At 40.1% G+C, this 24801-nt stretch overlaps 1 protein-coding gene across 1 annotated transcript in view; it reads left to right on the top strand.

The window, feature by feature from the left end:
* Positions 1-24801, top strand: part of Cpvl (carboxypeptidase vitellogenic like) — a 104166-nt gene that overhangs the window by 63037 nt on the left and 16328 nt on the right. Inside the window, exon 11 of the mRNA XM_076863608.2 lies at positions 14902-15084. Within this exon, the coding sequence (XP_076719723.1) occupies positions 14902-15084 (183 nt within the window). The remainder of the gene's footprint in view (positions 1-14901; positions 15085-24801) is intronic.

Genomic DNA, 24801 nt, shown 5'->3' with positions numbered 1-24801 from the left:
CATCTTTGGAGTGGGAAAGTGCCTTCCTGCTGAGTTTTGACTTGCATTCCCCTGATGACTAATGATGTCATGCATCTTTCCATCGTTCTTTTTTATATCTTTTGCCCCTTTATTAATTGGGTTATTTGTCTTTTAGCTCTTGAGTTGTGTTTACATGTTTCAAATTCAAGTCCCTTACCAGACATGTGATTTGCAGATATTTTTCCTCTTTCTCTGGGTTGTCTTTTCATTTTCAGATGGTGTCCCGCAAGAACCGTAAGTTTTTAATTTTGATGAAGTCCTATCTGTCTGTGTTTTCATTCATTGCTTATGATTTTGGTGTCATACCTAAGAAACCAGTGCTGAACCCAAGCTAACAAGGATTTAGTTCTGTGTTTACTCCTGGGAGTTTGACAGTTTTAGCTCTCAGTTTTCATCAGTGAAAATTAATAAACTATAACTAGATGCAACAACACAAAGATTCTTAGAAATATAGTCTGGAGTGAACAAAGCATGTTCCAAAAGAATACAAACACAAGTATGCATGGAAACTGGCACATGCGTAATATACCATTATGAGGTGCATATATTTATGTTAAAAAGTTTTTTCACAAGGAAGGGAATTCTAAACCTAAGGCAGTGGTCACCTCTGTGTGGCAATTGGCATGGGGACAGGGAAGAAGTACACTGGGTGGGTTTAGTGCTGTTAGTAGCAGGCCATTTTTAAGGTGGTGGTACATTTGCCGTTGTCTTCATTATTATGCTTCCAAACTTACAGATAGGCTACAATATATTTTTTCCCTGCATCAAATATACATAATAAAAATTTAAAGGAGGCAAGTTGTGGTGATCTGCAGAGATTTCATGGGTCTGTTGTGAGCATTTGGACTGCTAATATGTAGCAATGCCCTGAGCGTCTCTCAATATCCTACAAAGAATTGTGAGCATGGGGACGGGGACAAAGAAACTGAGCTGCTCTCACAGATCCTGCCACTTTTCCTCTCTGATAGAAAATAATGACATCATCCAAAATAGCAGATGGCTCAAATAACTTTATTATTATTATTATTATTATTATTATTAGTAGTAGTAGTAGTAGTATCAGGGATTGAACTTAGGGGATTTAACCACTGAGCCACATCCCTATCCCTATTTTGTATTTTATTTAGAGACAGGATCTCCCTGAGTTGCTTAGCACCTCTATGTTGCTGAGGCTGGCTTTGATCTCGAGATCTTCCTGTCTCAACCTCCTGAGCCACTGGGATTACAGGCAGGTGCCACCATACTGGGCTTTTTTGATTTAATAATCAAAAGATTATTAAATCTTTTGAGTCTGCCTCTTCATGCTTAGTGGTGGGCATGCCCACATGATGGACCTGGCCCATGATATATTTTTACATCTCCTTGGTGGCTGGGTTGAAGTGCATTCAGTATCAGAAATCAAACTACTTGGAACTTGAAGTTTCCTTTTTCTTTTATTTTTTAAAAAAATATCTATTTATTTATTTATTTTAGTTGTAGTTGTACACAATAATTTTATTTTATTTATTTTTATGTGGTGCAGAGGATTGAACCCAAGCCTCACATGTTCTAAGCAAGTGCTCTACCACTGAGCCACAACCCCAGTCTCCCTTTTATTTTCTAATCCCCCAGATTCTATGTATCTTAAGCATAAACATTTCAAGGGCATCTATCTTACCTGTCTTGTTCACCACTCTGTATCGATGGACCAGCACAGAATCTGGTACATTGAAGACACTCAATAATCTTTAATAAATGGAAGACTTGGCATTGTAATAAAGTGATAAAAGTCTTGACAGAGAATTGACATTGCTTAATACGATTTCCTTCCTTTTACTTCCTTTTCTTGTCATCCTGAAAATGCACTTCACCGCAGTTGTGGTTCTCCTGGCTCCTTTTGCAGTAGAAGCACCTAGGGAGATTTAAAGACAGTTAATTAGGGCCCTTTCCACCAAAGGTGCTGATTGAGTTGCCTAGGATAGCAAGTAGCATATTGCACTGTACAGTGAAATTGGAAGAAAGAATGAAGAAGGGAGGAAAAGAGGGAAAGAAAAGACAGAGCTAACAGAAATAAATAAAATGCCTATCTATTTCTACAATAAGCTGTCTTTGCAATAAATATATTCAATCATAACAAGTGCACATAATTCACCTCCTTAATTACTATTGCTTTTATTTCTATATTATGTTCCTTCCTCTTTTTATCAGTATTTAAAAAAATCAAGTATAAGTACATTCTTCTGTTCTTCATAAGAATATATCTTGATTTTTAAAGTAGTAAAATTTGGTGGTGGATGGAAAGAGCATCTTAATAATCTTGAAAACACAGTCCATACTCTTAAGAGCTATTGGCTTTGAAATTTCTCTTTGTAAGGTCCCCTGGTCCCTTAGTCCTTTGTGATAAAAGAGTTTTATTGTTATTCTTCTTCTTCTTTTTTTTAAGATGCCGAACGTGTTTTCAACTTCCATTTTTTTCTGGTCATGGTTCTTGATTTCCTAAAAAGTATATGGAATTTATTTTCAAAGACTATGTGTTCATGATTCTGTGTGTGTGTGTGTGTGTGTGTGTGTGTGTGTGTGTGTTGTTGTGTATTTCCTGTTTGAAACCATTATTTCAACAAATAAGAGCCATGGCTATATACCATTTGGATTCAAAGCCATGAAGTGCTCTTGGATTTGATGTCACTCCTATTACAAAGTTGTCTGGAAAGCTACTGCAGTTTTCGAGGGTACCATCACCAAATGCTAATTTTTACTGACACATGCTTATGCTTTCAAAGGTTCAGTGGCCCTGGGATAGGGCTCAGTATGCTGTGTTTAAAAGTTCATGTAGTCAGGAAATTGTAAATATAAAGTTACATTTCCCTGTCACTTATCATTCTACAGCTCATTAAATTCCACCTAATTGCATCTTCAGAATTCAGGATCTTAATGTTCCTCAGCTTCACTACCAGACTGAAATCTTAACACCCAGGTCATTAGAGTTTTATTTACTCAGCCAAGGCTATCAAAAGATCTTCATTTAGGAATGGGCACTTCTTGATTAATGGCTATGCCTCAGAAGTTTGAAAGGCAGATATTTCTAGTAATTTCAACTCATTTTAGCAGTCATTCTAATTGCTTGTGGCATTTTCCTTATGAACATCTTCTGATGGTAAAACGTTAATGTACCAGTGGCCAGAAAGCCAAATTTGATAAATGCCTAGCATTCTAAGAATAATTTAACACTTAAATGAGCCTAATTCTTCAACTGTTAGTTGAACCTGTGCTTCTCCCCAGCCACAAAGGAAGAGTCTGACTTTACTGACCCTGAACTTTTGCTTACACTTTTTCTCCAAGCCCTGTGAAGACCTTGGGGGCAATGCCAGTACTGTTCCATGGGAAACTTCTGGGAGGAGAAAGTTGTGCCCAATGAAGCATGGTTGAGAACAGGGAAGCTCATCCTGGAACATTTGTTTTATGTCATTTTTAGCCTGTTGATAAGTAGCTGCTGCTTCACAGGCAAATAAAAATAGTGTACATTTGAAAACCAGTTTATATTGTAGAGGTCCTTGTTGAGTTCCTATTTATTTTTGTTATAACCCAAGTACAACAGTAGTGTTAATTATTTTTTTATGAAGCGTACTTCTTCTAGGCTTTAAATTAAAAAAAAATTAAGCCTTTTAATGAATAGAGGAAAAAGAGAAGATCCATAATTTTCAAAGGAGTTTGATTTCCTGTTTGTTTTTCAGATTTGTACTGAGGAACATTGAAAATGAAAGCCAGTGCATATTTTTATTTTCTCTTCTTTCATTAAGCCATTCGATAAGATGTTCTACCCCACGACTTATTTTGTTTCACATTGTTTTGCTTGGTAAACACCATTAGAATTTCAAGGGCTTTATTTTGTTGTTTGAAGTACTCCTGCTCAAAACATTAAAAAGTATGCTGTGATTTATGACAGCAGAAAAAGTAGAATTTAATCTGGAGTCATACAAGTATAGCAGGATGAGTGAGGATAGTTTGGAGAGAGAGAGAGATAATAAATGACAATACCATTTGTTTTTGAGATTCCAGAGAACTAAAAATCAATAAGCTAAGAAATACATATTTAAATCCACTTGCTATGAAATCCAACTGTCTTGAAACACGGGCAGTTCCATCAGTTGACTTTACATTGAAAATATAAAAATTGGAAATGTTGGAGGGACCGTTCCTCCCTGGATACATTTAGTAGAATTTCTTATGCAATAAATGTCACCACAGTGTAGTCTGTACTGGGCCTTTTTTCATCGTGTCATAGTTTAACTGGATCAGATGTAAAAAGAACACAGGAATGTTCTAAAGATCTAGACCACTGGGAATCAGTGGTCTCAAAGCAGTGTGGGCCTACCACCATCTGTGGGGGTATGGAAGGATAAAGTAAAATTCTAGCTTAAAATTTTTGAAAAGAGGAAATAATAAATTTTGCTCAAACTTTACTCATGTTTATTGTATGTATTGGGCCTGGGATGCTGATTTAGTCTATTTATGTTAGAGGGTCACAAGTCAGACGGGACAGTCAGAATGCAAAGCCAGGCTTCTCCCTGCCCCTAGTCATTGTCATCACCATCATCATTTAAAACCATTTGCCTCTTAGTCTGACTCCAAGTCCAGTGTTCTTTTCATGATAGTTTCCTCTTCTTCTATCTGAGAATGAATGACTTATGCTGTGGCAATGGGCCCTGATCTCTTGGTCAAAAAGAGAAAACAGCATTCCATAGTTAATTAACCTAAGGGAGCCATGGTTAGGACTTCTAGACTCTTCCTAGTATCTCATCTTTGGATATGACTGGCCTATAATGTAGAAATTGTCCCATCACACCCCTTCCACAAGGTGATTGTGCCATCTATTTGTTTATTATTATAATTATTGTTGCTGTTGTTGTTATGAGTATTGTTCTCAAGTCTTGTTGGGGAGCAGTCAACACAACTGCACAGGATTGCTGAGTGACACATAACTGAACAAAAGCTGGAAGCTTCAATGACGCATTCAGAAAGCTCTCTAGGTAGGTATCCCTCACCTCTCTGCCTTGATTTCCCTGCCCCTGCCCCCAGCACACTTGTCACTGTGTGTATTCAGTCTGTTTCTGCAGACCTCTGAGAGTACCCATAATTGTTACAGTGATTTGTGCCATCCATTTGTGCTTATTTGACATTCACTGGAAAAAAAATGGGAAAAGGATGCTTTATTCTCCAAACAGGGGGGAGTTGTTGTGTTTTGGGAAGGAAAAAAACCAAACAACCAAAAAACCTAATTGCAAGTTAATGAGGAAGCTTTGATGAATAGAGTCATTGAGAGAATTGGGCGGAGAATCACACCTGATTTGATACCAGGTTTTCCTGTGTAGATAAAAACATAAAGATTAAAGCAGCAGTTAGTCTTCTCTCTCTTTTCAATTTGGTGAGGAAAAGTAAGCTTTGCAACCACAGACACCTGCCTTCTTTTATGAAATCGACCTGATTGGAAACCTTTCATTAATTCTGCTACCCACCTGCGTGGGGGTCTTGGGATTGATAACAACAGATGGGAATTAGACTCTTGGGTGTAGCTTTATCTAGCTCTTTGGATGAGTGCGTCCATGCTGTCACTCTCAGGTGCTCTTGTAAGAGGAAGATAAAGTAATCTTCATGCACAAACAGCTAGTATTTTCTCAAGCTGGAAAGAAAATACATTATGGGAGAAGGGAATCCCATGGGCCAGATATACAGTGGACTGAATGCACCTTGCCGAATGTGCTGCTCACTGAACACTCTGGGCCTCGCCTGCCACTGTCCCTGTTCCTTTTGTGAGCTTCTACATGTACTTTTGCAAGTTGTTTAGCAGTTCTCCTGCAGCAAGGCCCTCTCTGCTCTTTGCTAGTGCTGAGGGTAACTCTAGTTGGGAAGAGGCATCCTTGCCCCCTCCAATAATCTTTGGGGAATCCACTCAATTTCTAGCATTGCTATTATATTTTGAAATTGAGGGATGGTGATAGTGATATAAGAGCAGACAGCTGGCAAGGGGAGTTGCTGGCGAGGGCGAGGGCGAAGGGGAGGGGCATTTCCCAAAGCTCCTGGCTACTTCCCTGTAATGACAGATGCTACAGGAGCATCTCCTGCTCCTCTACAGTGACATGTTTTCTAGTTGCATTAATTCAGCTGCAAGACCTGAAGACTGCTCTGCTAAGAGTGACTGTCCTTGAAAGTTACCTCTCTCTTTTGGGCACTGTTGACAAAGAGACTGATTCTTTCTAGGATATACCAAACCCAAGGTGTACCAGGGCTGTCCAACAAAAATATATTGCAAGCCACATATATAATTTTCATGTTTTTTTTTTTTTTGGTAACGGGGATTGAACCTAGGAGTGCTTTAACATGGAGCCATATCCCCATCCATTTTTAATATTTTGTTTAGAGACAGGATCTCTCTGAGTTGCCTAGGGCCTCACTAAATTGCCGAGGCTGGCTTTGAACTCACAAACCTTGTGCCTCAGCGTCCGGAGCCACTGGAATTACAGGCATGCACCACCATGCCTGACTTTGAAATTTCTAGGAGGCTTATTAAAAATATAAAAGCAGCAGGTACAACCAATTTTAATACTTAATATTTTTAAGATTTAATATTTTTAATATTGTCCTTAAATTCTATATACATAAAATATTATTACATCAATTTGCAAGCAATACAATAAGAAATTATTGGAGTATTTGATATTCCTTACTTTGTACTAGTTCTTCAAATCAGTTTATCTTAGATTTATAACACATCTTAATTCAGACTGGACACATTTTAAGTACTCACTAGCCACTGTATCAAACAGTATAGATTGTATACAATAGAACATTTTTGTTCCTTGCTCTATAGGGCTGTTCGCAGTGGTTGGGTTGTGTGCAAATGTATGTTTGTTAATTAAGAACACTTAATGATGTGAAAAGAGACATAAATTGGTTCCTCCCAGCCTTTTAGTGGGGTGATAACATTGTGGCAAGTACACTATAGTCTTTGGAGATGATCCTTGAGTGTGACCTTGAAGCTGACCTCTGATTGACCAGAAGAACAATACTCTCCTGAAGAGGTTTGCCTGGCGTGGGGGGGAGGGGGTACTGTCAATTCATTATAATCCAGTTATTGATGATGGTCAGAGGAGATGCTTAAGAACTGAGGGGATCAGAGGGACAGAAGCTATGAGAATAGACCTTGAAACATGAAGAAGAGTTAAAGACCCCCTGGAGTGGGGCCTCCAAGACTATTATATTCAAACTAAAGAGAAAATATTACCTGGGTCATTATTAAATGTCATTTTAAGTGTGCTGTTCCAGGTAGTTGAACTTTTCTTTCAAAGATCCCTAGATTAGAGTGCTTGCTTTCTGGATCCTTTTCAAGTTGGCTTCTCGTTCTCTCTAAAAACAGCTAAAATTTTTTTTAGCATTAAGTTCCAAGAAAGCAGCAATAAGCCTTGTGTGATGGTGCATGCCTCTAATCCCAACAGCTTGGGAGGCTGAGGCAGAAAGATCACAAGTTCAAAGCCAGCCTCAGCAACTGGGCGAGGCCCTAAGCAACTTAAAAAGACCCTGTCTCAAAATAAAAAGTATAAAAATGGCTGGGATGTGGCTTGGTGGAAAAGCACCCCTGAGTTCAATCCCTGATACCAAAAAAAAAAAAAAAAAAAGAAAAGAAAGTAGCCGTAATTCTTTTGCCTGAAAGACATTATTTGTATCATTCCTGGACACCCACTCAAACTTATTATGTACTTCCATTTTTCTTCATACAGGTTGGCACAACCACCTGGTAGGGAGGTGGCAGGTACATTGAGGTTATTTATTCTCTGTCATTTTCCCTCTTGCCTTATCTTCCCTTTTGCTTAAACTTGGAAGCAAAATATCTCACTTTAAGAACACCTTGGTTGCAGAAGTAACTACTGTTTTATGCAGTCGTTGCATAATTTTTTCTGCTCCAGTCTTCTCCAAACAGCCCTGGGGACTCAGGCTTCCTGAGTACTACATCTGCAAATCCCTGCCAAATCACCAGAAGAAGGAAGGTCAAAGGTTTGAGTCTTGGGCAAGGAAGACCTTGTCCAAGGAAGGGTCAAAATTCTGCCTTCAGTCAGGAACGTTGCTGAAATTTTCTATTCAGCTGATTTAAAGTTCTTTTGCCAGTGAGCTTTGGGAAACCCTGGAGAATTATCATTTGTGAAGCGGAATATTAGTGAAATCAATTCTCTTCTGTTCAGAGGAAAGGCACCGGTGGGTCATGCTAATTGCTTCAAGCATAAAAATCTCCTGGCTCCATTGGAGTTTGTAATAGAAGAATGATAAGTAAAGCAGTCAGCAGAGGAAGTGTGGAGGACTGTGTTGTAGGAGTTTCATTGATTTAGCATCTGTAGGGAAAGTTTCTTTTTAAAAAAAAAAATTCTTTTTTTGATTAGGGAACAGGAGAACATTCAAAAGTAAGACAGATAGAGGCCAACTGGGAATGCCATGCAGCCTGGAATAGCTTAGGCTGCTGTTCAATCATTTCCCCAAACAGGAAACCACAAAATGTTAGAGATTAAGGTCACTAGATCATGGGGGAAAGAGCATAACTTTGTCTGCAAAGTATTATGATGTATTGTAAATGGGCCAAAATATAAGCATAAATCTTTCGACTAAAAACTCAACAACAAAAATTCAGGCTTCTCACAAAAGCACAATTTGCTTTCCTGTGTATACAGAGAGACAGAGGCTACCTCCTGAAGCACTTTCTGTAATTTTCCTAATAAGTGGAGGAGTATTCTCGGAGCATAAGGAGAAAAAGGTTGTGTTCTCTGTCAGTAATGTATGTTGTATTTTGTTTCATTTAACAACAACAACAAAAAGATAGGTAAAGTTTAGATCTGTAAGCAGACCTGACATGGTTTATCTTCAATCTTATGTTTTAATACTGGTAACAATGAAAATATATCAAAATGCATTTATGTGCAATCCTGTCCCAAACCCCTTTATCCAGGCTGTATAGGCTCTTGTTAAAAATCATGCATGTCATTTTTTTTTTTTTTTTTAACCTTTGAGTATCTGGTGGCACTCCTTAACTTGTTTGAAGTGAAAATCCAAGTTTAGTGGGCATGGAGTCTCTCTAGGTGGGTGTGCAGGATCCTCCTCTGTGTCAACACTATTGGGTGCTCTCTACCTGCCTTGGAAACAGTGACCCTTCAGAGGCGTACACCCTGACTCATCCTCATCTACTCCTGCTCCTTAGGTCTATGCCAGGGAGAGGTTTTCTTGGTGAGAGAGTTAAATCCATGAATAAACTGCTGTTTTATGTCTATCTAGAACCTGAAATGTTCATAGTTTGAATTGTGAAAATGACTAGGTTTTTCTAAGTGTTTAATAGAAAGTGACTTTTTTTGGTCCTTTTTCTAAGAAACATTTCAAGAATGAACAAGCAAAGTTTCCTTTTTTCTTCTGAGTGTCTACTGTTTAGAAAAGTTTTTTTTTTCTTTTTTCTTTTTTAAAAATCTGCAGCCTGAGAAAGACAAAGGTCACTTCTTCTCATATCTCTTCTCTGGTGACTTTGTCCCTAGGTTCTCCATAAATATTTGTTTTATTTCCCATGAGTTGATTAAACAAGCAAACAAATAAACAAGCACACTGCATACCTAAGCAAGCATGCATTCTTGGCCAACTCAGATGAAAGGCGGCTTCCCTTGCATTTCAGATGGAAGTGACACTCACGGCCTTCAGGTCCAGGAAGGAAATAAAATAAATGAACAGAGTTGGATCGAGACCTATTGATCTTCCTTTTTTTTCTTTTTTTTTTAAACCCATGACAGAGATGTGGGTACAAAAAAATATTTTTCTCTTCTAAGAAAAACAATAGCACAGATGTTGAATAAATGGTAACCGCAGCATACTCTGTGGTGTGTGAGGACACTAGGGAAGATGGGGCCATGTCCAAGGGGGACAGCTAGTGTACAATATCTGCCCATTTTGCTGGGTGGAAATACAGGCCCAGTGTAGTCAGAGAGTGAATAATACCTTTATACAATCTTTGTCCATAGAACCTAAGTGAAAAATGAGAGATGTCAGCAGAGTTGGACAAACAGACAAGGTTAGTCCAGAACTGGAAATAGGAACCATGTCTCATACTCAGCCAACAAGAGGCTTTTGGTAGCAATAAACATTTAGTTGTGAAAATCAGTAAGTACATGTTGGTTTGAAAGAATGGAGCCTCTTTCTGAAGGAGCTCTAGGTGGAAGTTTGGAAGTCCAGGGTCCAGGACTCAGAGCATCAAAGTTTCCTTAGTAGCAATTGTGGTCCCTTTCATCCCTGCCTCGTGGAGGAATGTGAGAATAAAGACATGTTCAGGAAAGCACTTTGAAGAGTTAAAAAATAAAAATAAAAATTCTTTCCTTATCTCTGCCTTTTATAAAAGGAAAAAAAGATGCTTGTGATCCAAATCACCTAATGCCATCTCTCATAAATGCTTGGATCTGGGATGAGTTTTTTAAGATTGTCCATAAATTAAAGTCAAGTTTTTTACCTAATTGTTATTAAAAATTGAGAGCTGGTAGTTTTTGAATTTTTCCATGTTATTCCCCCCCTAAGACTCATCTCTTCTCAAACTGAGGCGCCCAACCTCTTAGTGTTATTGTTGGTTTTGCAATTTTTTTCCTTATTAAAGCATCCTAACCACATTGACAAAACAAAACAAAAAAACTCCCAGAAAATAGTGCAACTAAAACAAATCAACTACTCTTTAAATACTGTAACTGCTAGTATTTTGATGTATTTTGCCCCAAGTTTGAAGAATGTTTTTTTAAAATGTGGTAATTATAGAGTTCAAACAAGTAGAATCACAGGTTTCCATTGTTTTTTTAATAAAATAAGCATTTTTGCATAACCATCAGTTTCAGTGGGCTAAGCACCCAGCCCTCTCACAAGAAAAGTTCTTACAAAGGAATGCCTTGGCTCCTTGGCTGGATCCCCAGAGCTGACCAGGAGGGAAAGCGAGGAAAGTTGGTATTCGGGACTCTGTCTGGTAGGTCACTGTGAACACCTCCAACCAGCCCTTCATTTGCTTGCTTGTTGTTGTTGTTCAGATCACCACTGGTAAGGCAAGTGTAGCTAAAAGCTGTATTCATTTCTGCCTCTTCTCTGCCTGTAGACCTTGTCATTAAAAATGCCAACAAGGGGCTGGGATTGTGGCTCAGTGGTAGAGCGCTCACCTAGCACAGGCAGGACCTGGGTTCGATCCTCAGCACCACATAAAAATAAAGGCATTGTGTTGTGTCCATCTACACCTAAATATTTTTTTAAAAAATTGCCAACAAGCCTCAAGGGTAGATTTTCCCCAGATTGTTCTAGTTTTACTACTGAAAGTCCTGCATCCTGAGAAACTCCTCAGTCCAGGTGAACTGTGAGAGTTGGCCCAGGGGAGAGTTGGTGCAAGTTAGGTGCCCATCTTTAGTAGTCGGCCAACATGTTGGGCTTAGGTGCTGACCTGGACCTTCTCTGACTCAGGGTGTGAATAGCCAGCATGTGTCCTTGGCTTCAGGACCACATCTACAATGCCGTGCCACTTCAGCTCAGAGGCACTGGATCCTGGGATATCTCACCCACTCCTCCACCCCAGAGGCACACAGTTGAATATTTCTGTGGGGGCATATAGGAGTAAATATGACACTTAGATAAAATTAAAAGCTCTGGGGCCAGGTGCAGTGGTGCACGCCTGTATTCCCAGCAGTTTGGGAGGCTGAGGCAAGTGAGAGAAGCAAGTGAGAGAAGCCCTCAGCAACTTATGAGACCTTGTCTCAAAATAAAAAGAGTTGGAGATGTGGCTCAATGGTAAACAGGCCCTGGGTTAGTACTAAAAAAAATGAATTTAAAGATAAAATAAAAGTTCTGGGAATCTTACATTGAAAGCTGGCCACCTGTAATACCAGGTCTAAAATCACTTTGCTTGATCATTGTGTTTGTCAGGGTTCTTCAGGGTAACAGAGCCAAGAGCATATGTATGATTATAGAAGGGGCTTTATCAGATTGGCCTACATGATCAGAGGCTGAATAGTCCCATGATGGCTGGCTGTAGGTTGAAGAACTGGGAAACTAATAGCTGCTGAGTCTCAGAGGCTAGAAACCTCAGAATAAGAAGGATGAGTGATGCAGCAACAGCTGGAGGCTGAAGGCTGGAAGCCCCCTGGAGAACTGGTGGCACAACTCCCCATTCTAAGGCTGAAGAATCTGGAGTCTGATGTAGTCTGCTGCCCATGGAAGATGCAGCCACAAAATGCACCTGCCAAAGAAGGGTGGAGCCTGCACACAGCACACTTCCTCTCCTGCTCCTTTGTTTCATCTGGGACCCCAGCCGATTGGATGGTGCACCTCATCTCCAGGACAGGTCTCCCCACTCAGTCCACTGATCCACATGCCAACTGCCTCTGGAAGGACCTTTGCAGACACATCCAGAAGTGTGCTTTACCAGCTTTCTAGGCAACTTTTCATCCAATCAAGTTGGCAACCAAGATCAGCCATCACAATTGTTAATCTGATTTCCTTCCTGTTGCATTGGGCTTATGTGCTCCTTAGAAGTTAACATATGTTTTCTTTGGTTTGCAAAGGAAGGAGTTCCATTTACCTCCCACAGTAGTTCCATTTACCTCCCTCTACACATTGCACAAGCCAGATTACAAATTCAGTTCTTCACTGCCTTGTTCCACAGACTTGTGCTCTTATTTGTGAGGAGTATTGAATAAGAAGGGAAACTGCTCAAGGTTGGGTTTCCAGTTCAGGAAACATATACTATAAACGGTATATTGAAGCCCATTTTCACCATAATCTGTGGATTTCACTATTGTGCCAAAAGAATGAAAGAAAGTGATGATAGTAAAGGTAGCTGCAAGAAACACTTCTGGGAGCAGATGCAAGCTGCATATGGGGCCATGAAGAGCAAATATAAATAGTTGCACTTGTGTATTTGCTAGTTAATCAGCATCTTTTCATTGATTTCTAAAAGAGGAGTTAGTTTATACAGGATTATCTTTGTTAATCAGCTATAAACAGGCCTTCCTAGAATGTTGAAGTATTTAAGCCTTGTTCGCTGGTACCCATCATATATAATTGTTTCCATACTTTTGGCCAACGCAGCTGTAGAGGTTTTGCATAGGCCAGAAGTAAGGACTCAAGGTCTTTGAGGCCCACTTTTTCTTTGTATAAACAATGCAAATATTTTATTGTTGTAGTTGACTTGAATTTTTTTAAAAGAGGTTTTAAATCTATCAGGATTTTTTTCCCTTGGGTTTCTATGGAGGAGGGTGGGGGTGGTGATGGTGACCGAGGAACATGAAAGGCCCCGAGTTCCTGCAGGAGAGGCCCAGGACTCTTTCATCTTAGCCTGAATCCTGTCTCGCCGCTGCTTGAGGATTTGGGGTGTGTGAAGTCCTGGGCTTTTTAATTATGCTTAAGCCTTTTAAGAAGCCTGTGCCATGAAGGCAGAGATGGAAACATATGCAGTGAAACATTTGATATCCAATTTGAGGATTCAGCCAAAGCCTCCAGATACTTCAAAGGTCGAATGGAGTTGAGGGAAACCTCTTTGTTGGATAGAGTGTCAATAGCGTAAGAAGAATAAGGAACAAGGGGAGGAAAGGACTCTGATTTTTACCATCTAAATTAACCAACTGTATTAACATTATCACACTTTCCACGTATGTGAATGTGTCCACCTGTTTTATGTTTATAATCGTGATAGACCTTGTATTTGAATTTCAGGGTTCATACTTAAAATTATATGACAAGCCATCTCCTGCATCGTGGTGTGACTCCATTAAACGTTTTAAATGGCTTTACAGCATCCCATAGAACTCCTATGTATTTAACTCTTCACCAATTACAGGACTTTCAGATTGTGTTTTGAGTTCTCGATTATAATGAGACTCAATGAATATAGAAATTTCATTCATCCCTTTGAGTTTATTTGCATAGAGTACACTCCACAACTGAGATTGCGGGGCCAGAAGAGTCTCAGTACTTTTAAGTCAGTTTCACACAAGTTAAAAATTGGGGAGAAAAGAGTAGCATTGCCTCAGCGTTGTTTTTCCTATATTGTCCATCAGCTCAGGGGGAAATTGCCTTCTAGGAAGAAAGGACAGTCCCCACTGTGGGCAAATGGCATCTTATTTAACAAGAGGAAGCCTGAGAAACAGCATGGCCGGCATCACTGCCTCCAGCAAGTTAACAGAGCTGAGGCACCTGCATCTGTCTGCTTCCAAGAATCACAGTTGCTAAGGAACTCAATCGAGGTAGGAAGATAGAACAGCACTGATCAGCAGCACCTGAGAAAAAGCCCAGTTTGCAGCTCCAGCAGTGCCTGAAAGCACTAATTAATGAAACACAGGCCGTTTGAAATCCCAGGGTGCAGTATTCCTTAGTTCCACTAAACATAATCACAGTCGTTGTTGAACCAGACATCCATGTGAAGCCCAGATACACACACACACACACATACACAGGTACACATGGTCTCTCTCTGTGCATATATGTACATATATATATATATATATATATATATATATATATATGTATATGTATATATATGTGCGCACAAAATAAACATATATTTCTGGGTAATTAATACAGCTCAAATGTTTTTTACAACCAGGTGAGGCCTTTTTGCAGATTTCTATAAAGAATCAAACTTTTGGAAGGATACAATGGTTGAAACAGGGCTTGAATTTGTTACAGGTGGTTGGAGTGTGCCTACTTGGAAGGACATGAACTCTGATCTGTGGGGCTGGACTCTTGGAGCACAATATCAAAGAAGTTCAAGTGGCCTTTCCCCTCTCACTGGCTCTTTGGGTCTACCTAGCTAAGTTTTTCATCCTTACCTTCTGAATTCCCTTTACTGACAGCTCGGTCTCATTTCAGGTTCTTCTCTACAATGGCCAACTGGATATTATTGTGGCAGCTTCCCTGACAGAGCGCTCCTTGATGACCATGAACTGGAAAGGATTCCGTAAATACAAGAAGTCAAGAAGAGTAGTCTGGAAGATCTTTAAATCTGATAATGAAGTGGCTGGTTACGTCCGGCAAGTGGAAAACTTCCATCAGGTATGGAACCGCGTGGCAGCATACAGGTTGTAGAAATGGGAGAGTAGGACTGAAAAGAAAGTCTGAATCCTAATGAGGCCTGGGTGTGGCTGTCCCTGCTTTCCACAGAGGAGCGGGGTCTGAGTTCATGTTAAAGGACATAGGACTTGATGTGGAAGCAGACAGAGTATTGGCACTGCCCAAGAGATAAAGGAGCAGTGAAAAAGAATACTTAGCCCAAAGTGACAGATCATTAACCAAAGAATTACAGTTCATTTGGGAACAAAGAGGAGCTTGACAAATCACTTGAGGAAGGGTCAATATAAGTTCCCCTGGAAGATATGCGACCCCACTTTTATATTTCCATATGGAGCCCTAAGGCTCTCTCGATGGTACCTCTGTGTGACCTCCACTTCATGGGTCAGATGTTACTCTGGTGATTTTCCTTTCTCATAATGTCCTCTTTAAATTTTGGAGTCAGGGATCTGCTGGCATCATCAAATGAATTAGGAAGTGTCTGCTCTTTCAGGTGTCTCACATAATCTTTCAGTGTCAGGAAAATTCATAGGTGAATTCTTCAAATTCATCAGGGCTTGAGGGTTTCTTTGAGGGGAAGTGATTCAATTTCTGTAGATATGGGAGCAATCACCTTTTCTATTTCTTCTTGTATCAGTTTCCATAGGCTGTATTTTCAGGAATTTTTGTATTTGATCTGAAATTTCAAATTCATTAACATCAAATTGCTTTTGTGATGTCATCACTTCATGTCTCTTAAGATATATGGTGACATTTTCTATTTTCTTGCCTGAGGTGGAACAAATTTACTATTTTTTCAAGGAACCATTTTTGTCTTTGTTGATTTTTTCTATTGTATTTTTACTTTCTGTTTTATTAATTTGTGCCTTTATCTCGTTGTCTTCTTCCTATAATTTTCCTCATATATGATTTACTATTTTTATTAACTTTTTCAGTTACTTAGTTTATAAATTTAAAGCCTTTCTTCATTTCTAGTATACACTCAATGGGATGAGTTTGTTAGGTCTATCCTTAAGTACACCTTAAATTTGTCATAGTTTTATTATGATTTAGTTAAAATGTTAATTAATTTTAACATTCATTAATATTAGCTAATTAATTAGTGTTTAAAAAGTCATAATTTCCATGGTGTATTATCTCCTTTGACTTAGGGGACTTGCTTAATTAAAATGTATTGCTTAGTATCCCAACATTTTATTTGTTTTTGCATTTATTTCAAGTATAAGGAAACATACCCTGTTCAGAAAATATATTCTTTTTTTTCTTTTTAAATAGTTTAATTAATGTTTAATTCACATAGAAAACATATTCCTTATAATTTTGTTTATTTTAAATTTACTTTGTGCCCTCCAAGATGGTTATTTTTGGTATATGCTCCTTGTATACTTATGAAGAAGGTATATTTTGCAGTTGTTGGTTATACTGCTTTATGTGTCTATTAGGACAGTTTCTAACAATTTTTTGTTCAATTCTTAATATCCTTACCCCTGCCCACCATGGTTTTTATTTTCCTTTTTCTTCTCCTTGTTCTATTAGTTAACAAAAGAGTCCTGTTAAAATCTCTCACTATAGGGGCTGGGGATATAGCTCAGTTGGTAGAGTGCTTGCTTCGTGTCCAAGGCCCTGGGTTCAATCCCCAGCACCACACACACACACACACAAAAAGACAATTCTTACTATCTTACTATAATTGAAGATATATCTATTCTCCTTTTATATCTATTTTTACTTTATTTTGTGTTGTGTTTTTAAAAAATATTTATTTATTTTTAGTTGTAATTGGACACAATATCTTTATTTTATTTATTTATTTTTATGTGGTTCTGAGGATCGGACTCAGGGCCTCGCACTGCTAGTCGAATGCTCTACTGCTGAGCCACAACCTCAGCCCCTTATTTTATATTGTTAATTAATTATATACAATTATAGACGTGTTACACTTTATTAGTATTAAATCTTTATTCTTTTGATTTTTTTTTTTTACCTATAATGAGGCTTCTTGTCTTTAAAGTCTAATTTGTTGATAATAGCACAACTACATGAGCTTTCTTTTGAAACCATGTACATGACATATTTTTTTCAACTTTTTCCTTTCGATCTTTCTATAACCTTTTGTTTAGGGGAATCTCTTTTAAGCAGCATAGAGTGGTGTGGTGTTTTATTATGTTTTTATGGATCCTAACACTGTTTCTTAATTCTACTATTCCATTCACATTCAGTGTAATTACCAGTTGTTCCTAAATCTGTTGTTTTATTATTATTTTGTTTGTCCTGTTTGCTCTGTATTTTCCTTTTCCTTTATTACATTCTCTTTTATTACTCAAGTGTTTTCCATCATTTCACTTTTCTCATCCATAAGCTCGTTAGCTGTGGTTTCTTTTCATCTTGGTTAGTGATGACCCTAGACAGTACAATGTAAATTCTAGTCTTGTTTCATCCTAATATATATTAGAATTTTGTCACTTTTCCAGACAAATTCAAGAATCTCAGAACACTGATCTTCCCTACAATGCTCCTGCTTTTTGTATTATTCTTTGTAAAGTTCGTATCTAGTTTACATATGCTAAGATGCTGTTTGCAGCCCTTGATACTGGGAGCCCCTGAAGTTACCCATAAATTTGCACTTCAGTTTTTCGTGCATTTCTTACCTATAGAAATCTCATTGGCATTTATTTTAGAAATGTTATGTTGACATTTTTTTCTGTTTTTTTTTTCTTAAAAAGTCTTTCTGTTGCCTTTAATTGTGGAGGACATTCCCCGTGTAGTAGCATCTTAGCTTGGCAACACCTTTCGTGAAGCACTTGAAAGATATTCCTCTGTTATCCTCAGATTTGCATCGTTTCTAATGAGAAGTGAGCAGTGCATTTTATTGTTGCTCCTTGGATGGTGATCCATGTTTTGTTTTATTTTTGTTTGGGGATTTTTTTCCCCACCTGATTATTTTTTAAGATTTTCATTTTCCAGATATTTTCCTGTTTGTTCTTATAAAGAGTGAATATATGTATGTATCCTACTTGCGTTTCTGAACTTCTTGAAACCGTATCTTCTGTTAGTGTCTGAAAAATCTTCAGATATATTTCTTCAAATATTTCTTGTGCTCTACTCTTTTCTCTTGAAGACTGTGTTCACACGAATGCTAGACCTTTTCATTTTATCCCTTATAGCTTTTTATGCTTCAATTTGGAGACTTTCTGTTGAACTTTCATTTAGATCTTTGTTCTTCTCTTATTGCTATGTCTAAGATATGGTTTAACCCATTTATTCATTTTAAAAAATGCATTTAACCTACTTGCTGTGGACTGGATTCTGTACACAACCCTTTCCCCATTCTAATGTCCTCACCCCTAATATGACTCACCCCTAATGTATAAAAAATCTACAGGTGATAACTAAGGTTAAATGGGGTCGCAGGGATGAGGTTCTGACTTAATGTCCTTGGTGTCCTTTCAAGAAAAGATACCAGAGAGCTTACTGGTTAATGTTCTCTCTGCCTTATGAGGACACAGTAAAAAGGCAATGAACCAGGAAGAGATCCCTCACCTGGAACTACATTGCCTAACACCTTGATCTTGGATTTCCCAGTCTCCAGAATCATTAAAAATAAGTTCCTTTTGTGGAGGCCACCTGGTCTATGGTATTTTATGGGATTTGCACAGAACTGTGGAGAGGATTCAGCTAAGTTAATAAGGTTAGAACATTACCTGACATAGTGAATTTGCTATTTTCTTACCCTAGATCACTTACAATATATATATAAAGGATCTGGGAAAATATTTTATTTAAAACCAAACCATCAGGGCAAGTTATAATGTTAATATTGAGGCCATTCAGGGTAAATATGAATGTTGAGCTGCCAGGACCAATGGACATGTCACCTCCCGGTCCTGATGAGGAGCTCCCTGGAACACACAGGCTCCCCTCAAGCTTCTGTGAGGGTTGCCACCGACACCTGTTATTTTAGGTCCCGGATCAGCCTCACGACACGCTCCAGTGCCTAGCATTGCACACATGTCGTGCTGGGCTCTTTGCACAGAACGTCCAGCTTGGAAGGCCAGATTGCTGCTTCAGGGCAGCATGAGCCATGGAGGTGGGAAAAGGAATTGGACGCCAGTCAGAAACCAGTGGCAAATATCACACTAAACCTGCCGACTCTTCTGTGAATGCAAAACACATTTAGAGATGAAATGGCACTTCTCTGACTGCCAAAAAAGTGGGTAACAAAAGAAGCAGGGCCCACATATGTTTGCGATAGGGAGTGTTTTACCACGCAGCAAGGGCTCTGCATTTTATGTAGGTGATTTTAAAATGTTGGCTGAGACCCTCCCCCGTAGTGCCTCAGCGGTGGACTGCAGCGTGGGTGCGTGGTGATGGGAGGTTGGAGTGGGGAGAGACAGCTCCCGTGTGAACAAAGGCATTCTCTGTAAGGCTTGGATCCGGGAACACTGTCCAAATGTCAAGCATCTGATAATGAAAAAAAACGGACCTCAGCCATGGACTTGCTTTTCAACATCAAGCACACAAAACAGAAGCACGTGAATGTGTCTGCCAAGAAAGAAACTGAACGCTCTTAATTTAAAAAATTTAAAACCACAGCTCTTAATTTAAAAAATCTAATCGAAAGGAGTCTTGTCTCCGGATGGTTACCTCAGACATCCGCTTCAAGGAGCGCTCTTGAACCTGGGCCCAGAGCAGGAGCCATTTCCCCACCTCTTTGAGTTGAACGATGCCCCGGGGGGGCCAACTGCAGCTCCAATCAGGCTTCAGAGATCAGAAGAATCTAGTTTCACCTGTGGGTTCTAGCCTGGAAGGTAGTGAGTCTTTGGTATGGGTACCATTCTAAGAATCAGAGCCTGCCTTGTAATGTAATCTGGAGCTAAAGACTCTTTGAGCCTGTGGTAAAATGCAGGATTCAGACGAATTATCTCTAAAATAACTTCTAATGAAACCTTTATTAATAACTTTTATTTTATTAATAACTTTTATTTCATGAGTGCTCAGAGGTACTCAGTCAACAAGAAATGTGGAAGAGTAGAATGACCTTCAGCAAGGTCATATCATAATTCCCTCTACACTTACGTATATGTGTATATGTATCTATTTATGTTCCTATCCACAGAGAGGATATCTCTTAAAGGCAACTCTCAGGCTAAGGGAGCCAAGATCATGGGTGGCCTCCACACTGGCAATGACTCTGAGCTCTTTCTGATGTTATCACTGGGTCCCAGAGATCTGATCCTTTCTGCTTGTTCACAGCCCGTGGCCATCACTGTCAAGGCCACCCACCTACTCCTTTTGGAATCTTCCTGTGCCCTTCTCCAAATTTCAGTGTCCCAGTCTGTGTTGATGTTCTCACACTGCTTTAGAAATCAGACCATTTTTGTACCTAGGTCATTGAATCCTTGTATCAGCCCCAAAGATATTTTGACTCCACAGTTAGGAATAAGACATTTTAATCAGTACTATGGCCACATTGGATGAATTTCTTTAAAAGCATGTTTCTGGCTTAACCCTTATTAATCTAAATGTCCCAAAGAAAGCAACAGGGTCATTTCCGATTTTGTCTTTATCTTACTGAAAATATTTTTATTGAAATAAGGTTGGAGTCACTGGTCAGTTTTCCTTCTTCTTGCTTCTGCCATCGTGAGTTTTGCATAAATTGACAACAGATCTACAACCCTCCACCCGCACTGTAGTAGCCTCCTAGTTATCTAGTCCAGCCTTACACGGCCTGGAAAACAGAAGTCAACAGCTGGTTGGTATTGTGTTCTTGGCTCATGCCAGCTCTGTATTGTTAACCATACCAGGATGTCAGCATAGTTGCCAAAACAAACAAACAAACAAAACAACAACAACAACAACAACAACAAAAACCCACAAGAACAACAACACAAATCCAATTTCCCTGATGAGCCATGGGGACTTGTGTTTTAGATTTTCAGTGGCAGTATTGATTCAGGTTTATTCAGTAGTTACGGGATGGATTATCTCAGTGAGGTAGAATTTGACAGTTAGAACAAATCTCAGATCTCATTTCCCAGGTGAGGACTCTGAGGCTCAGAGGTTAAGTGACTTTCTCAAAGTCTCCTTCCGAAATATTTCATGTCCCTGCTGAGATGAGGTTCTGCTATCCCTCTTTTTCTGCTTCCTAAGTATACCCACCACTGGAATGGCAGAATCACAGCAGTACCCTGGGACAGGTGAATTGGAGCCTGTGTATGTGTCTGCTCCAATTAAATCAGACATGAGAAGTAATACATTTCATATCCAGGGTCAGCTCTGAGTCCCATCCTAGGTGACCACCCACTACAGACACAGAATATCAGATTTTTTAAAAAGACACTAGAGCATCGTTGGTGGTATGGCCAGGCTCATCTGGTGCTGAGAGAGTTATGGCTTTATCTAAGAACCTGTACTATAATGAAAGAATGCATGCTGGAATTGCAAAATGAGCAGAGAAGAGGGTGGGCAGAGTCATGGATGAGAGCACAGGGCAGGACAGGGCACATCCTCTGGTTCACAGCAGGGAGCTTTGGGGAGCTGGAAAAGCACCCCAGAAAGGGATTGTGGGGATCAGATGGATGGTGGCCTCAGGGGTGCATATTCCATTGTCACTACTGGGGAGCTACAGAAGGTTTTTTGAGCACATTTTCACAACTGGTGTTTAGGAAGTTTACAATGGAAGCAATAGAATAAATTTAGAACTAGAGACCCTGGAAACGGGATATTAGGTTAGGACTTTTATTGGGAGAAGATTGTCTATCTGCTGCATTCTCAGACCCTAACATGGACATAGCTTTGGAATGTCAAAGCTGTGAGTAACGGATTCCCTGTTGGAGAGATGGTACTTACTGTATCTGTACCACCTTAAAAGCTGGGGATCCTCCAGGAGAGAACCATATGCTGGTGTCCCTGGTCCTCTCCTCAGCCATAGTAAGAACCTCCAGGCCCTAAAGCACAAGTCCTACACCAAGACTTACACACTGACCCCGGCCTGACCCTGACCCTGACCCCAGCCTGACCCTGACCCTGACCCAAGTTTGCCACATAGAGCCCCCAGACCTAAAGTCTGCCACCCTTTCCCAAGGGGCTTCTCCCCAAACGCTGTTTTCCTGCAGGAATCCAACCCTCAGCTAGAACCTACTTTTAGAAAAAGGAGCACAGTGTGCTTGGAGCTTCTCTGTTCTGGGGAATAGTCATGGAGGCAGTTGGTAAAAGAACCCAGTGTGAGTTCAGTTTTGCCATTTACTGGCTGTGGGTTGGTTACTGGTTCTGTCAACTGTGAATGAGGACTGTTACTTGGCAGGGATTCAGAGGAGATGCTAAGGACAGCTACCAATTATTCATCCTTTGTGAGGCCTTGGGCTGTGGTCTGCCACATGCTTCTGTGTGTGTGTTGAGCTCATGAAACCCTAATAGCTACCCTGTAATTTATGGCATGGTATTAACTAATTTATAAACGAGGAAATAGAAAGTTCACCTAAGAAAGTTGCCTAAGGCGTCGAATAGGAATAGTATCTATAACTGGATAATGCAAATCTCGATCCTTCCATTGCACCACAGTATCTCTAAGTACCTATGAGAGCAGCGAAGGAAAGAGGATCCAGAATGCTCCAGTTGGCTATGCCTAGGCCGCATGCCTGCCCGTGGGGTGAATACCTGAGAGTGGTGGCCAGCAGAAGGGGTGCGTGGTGCAGTGCCCACACAGGCTGCTTTGTTCCCCAGAGGCAAGAATAGCACTGCTTACAGGAAGGAGGTGGGAGAAGCACAATATGCAGACAGAGTGACAGTAGACACAGCTTTCTAAAATGACATTCACTCCAGTGTGTTCCCTTCACTACACACAATGCAAAAACACAGGGAAGAATGAGCATAGCCCTTTGAGAGGAAGGGACTGTCAGGCCAGGACTTGAACTTTCTTACAGACAATCCATGGAGGGCATCACAGACAGAGAGCCACCTGCCTGTCTTGGATTTTCTTTTAACAACTCATTTTTTTGAATTTTAAACTTCATTAACTGTTGGCTCTAGGAAAGTATTCAGAAGCCCTCGAACGTGCTGACATGATGGGAGGAAGCTAAGAGCAAGAAATGCAACCCTGGCGTTTGCCTGGTCCACGGGGATGAGGAGTCATAAAAATAATATCTGATGGAGGAAAGTGTCTATTACAGAAATTTGAGGCAATGATCACCAAATACAGTTAGTTCCCTGGAAAAGTGCTTTGGCTTTGTTACAGCTATTGTTAAACAGTCTTCATCTCCATTCCCCCCAGCTCTGTCACTTTCTGTGAAGAGAGGTGTCCTAATTTACCCTGTCCACATCTCCATCTCCCAGACCTAGAGAAAGTCCTTCTGTCCATTGACAGGAATCAGTGAACAGGGAACTGGAACATAACAATCCGACCATGACCTACCTCCCAACCAGAGCGTCACGGTAGGGTTCTCCAAAAGCAGGCACTGAGGCAAGGTTTGGGATGCAGGTTGATTATCAGGGATTGTCACCAGTGGAAGGAATGGGGAACTAGGATTGGACCAGGGGAGAGAGAGAGAATCATGATGCAGGGAAAATTCTGGGGAGAGTATCTTCCAATAGAATGTTCCACTTTGGGCCACCACACCCAGGCCTTAAACATGTACCCACTTGGTCACCAAATATAGGCTGTCCCAGAATGATATTAGAGGCCATTCTCTGTAGCTGAGGCTACCCTGCATGGGGCTGATAGCTGGGGGCTATCTGTTCACTGCATTCTCTGACGAAGTATCTCAGGAGCTGGTCTCTGTCTACCAGGAAGGCCACATAGATGATGTAATCCATATACTCAGGAATGGCAGGGAGACAGGAGCTAGTGACATGCCTAAGGTCAGGTGAGAAATCTGTCCTCCTTCACATGACATAAGATCAAGCAATTCAGTGTAATTCTGTCTTACTGCATTAGAAAGATGGATCAGGCCTTGATTTTCAACAAGGTAGGAATTTCCTATCTTTCAGGAAAAAGAACCAAAAATTGTCTGTAAATATGTTTCTTTCCCATTTATTGATTGTGGAATAACAAACCACTGAAAAACTTAGTGGCCTGAAATTAACAGTTTATTAATTCTCACAATTATGTGGCTTGAATGGGCTGACTGCATTCAGCTCGGAGCTTGGCTGGAGCTGGGTGTCGGTGCTGCTCCCCTCTTCTCCAGTGCTCTCTCCCTGTAGTCTCTTATGTCATGTGAGGACCTGGACTTCTTTACAGCATGATGGCTGGTCTCCCAAACTGAGAAGCAAAAGATGCCAGTCCCTTTTAGGCCTGCACTCAAAAGCTCCAGAATGTTATTTTCATTGCAGTGTCTTGATCGAAGCAAATCACAGAGTAAGGTCAGACTCCTCTTGGGGGCAAGAATGGCAAAGAATTTGGAACCCTCATTAATCCACTACTTTTCCCTAAACCATTGTGTCTCAACCCTTGCAGATGTGGATTCCCAGGCCTCCTGTCCTGCAACTAGAGCATTGGTATTTAAGGTTCTTTAGGGTTCTAATATGCAGCTGGATTGAACACTCTGTACTATGCTGTCTTTTGATCTTCTGTTGACACTGACATTGGCCTCCATCTTCTAGGAAACCCATGTGGCTTATGTGTGGTGTGGATAAACTTCTATTCCAATTCCTAAAGACCACATGAAATCTTGATTGATTTTACTTACTTACAGAGCCAACAGGAAA

The sequence above is a fragment of the Callospermophilus lateralis genome, chromosome 1 (genome assembly GCF_048772815.1).
Source record: "Callospermophilus lateralis isolate mCalLat2 chromosome 1, mCalLat2.hap1, whole genome shotgun sequence".
NCBI lineage: Eukaryota > Metazoa > Chordata > Mammalia > Rodentia > Sciuridae > Callospermophilus > Callospermophilus lateralis.
The sequence above is the reverse complement of the archived record's forward strand: the minus strand, read 5'-3'. Positions and strand labels throughout refer to the sequence as shown.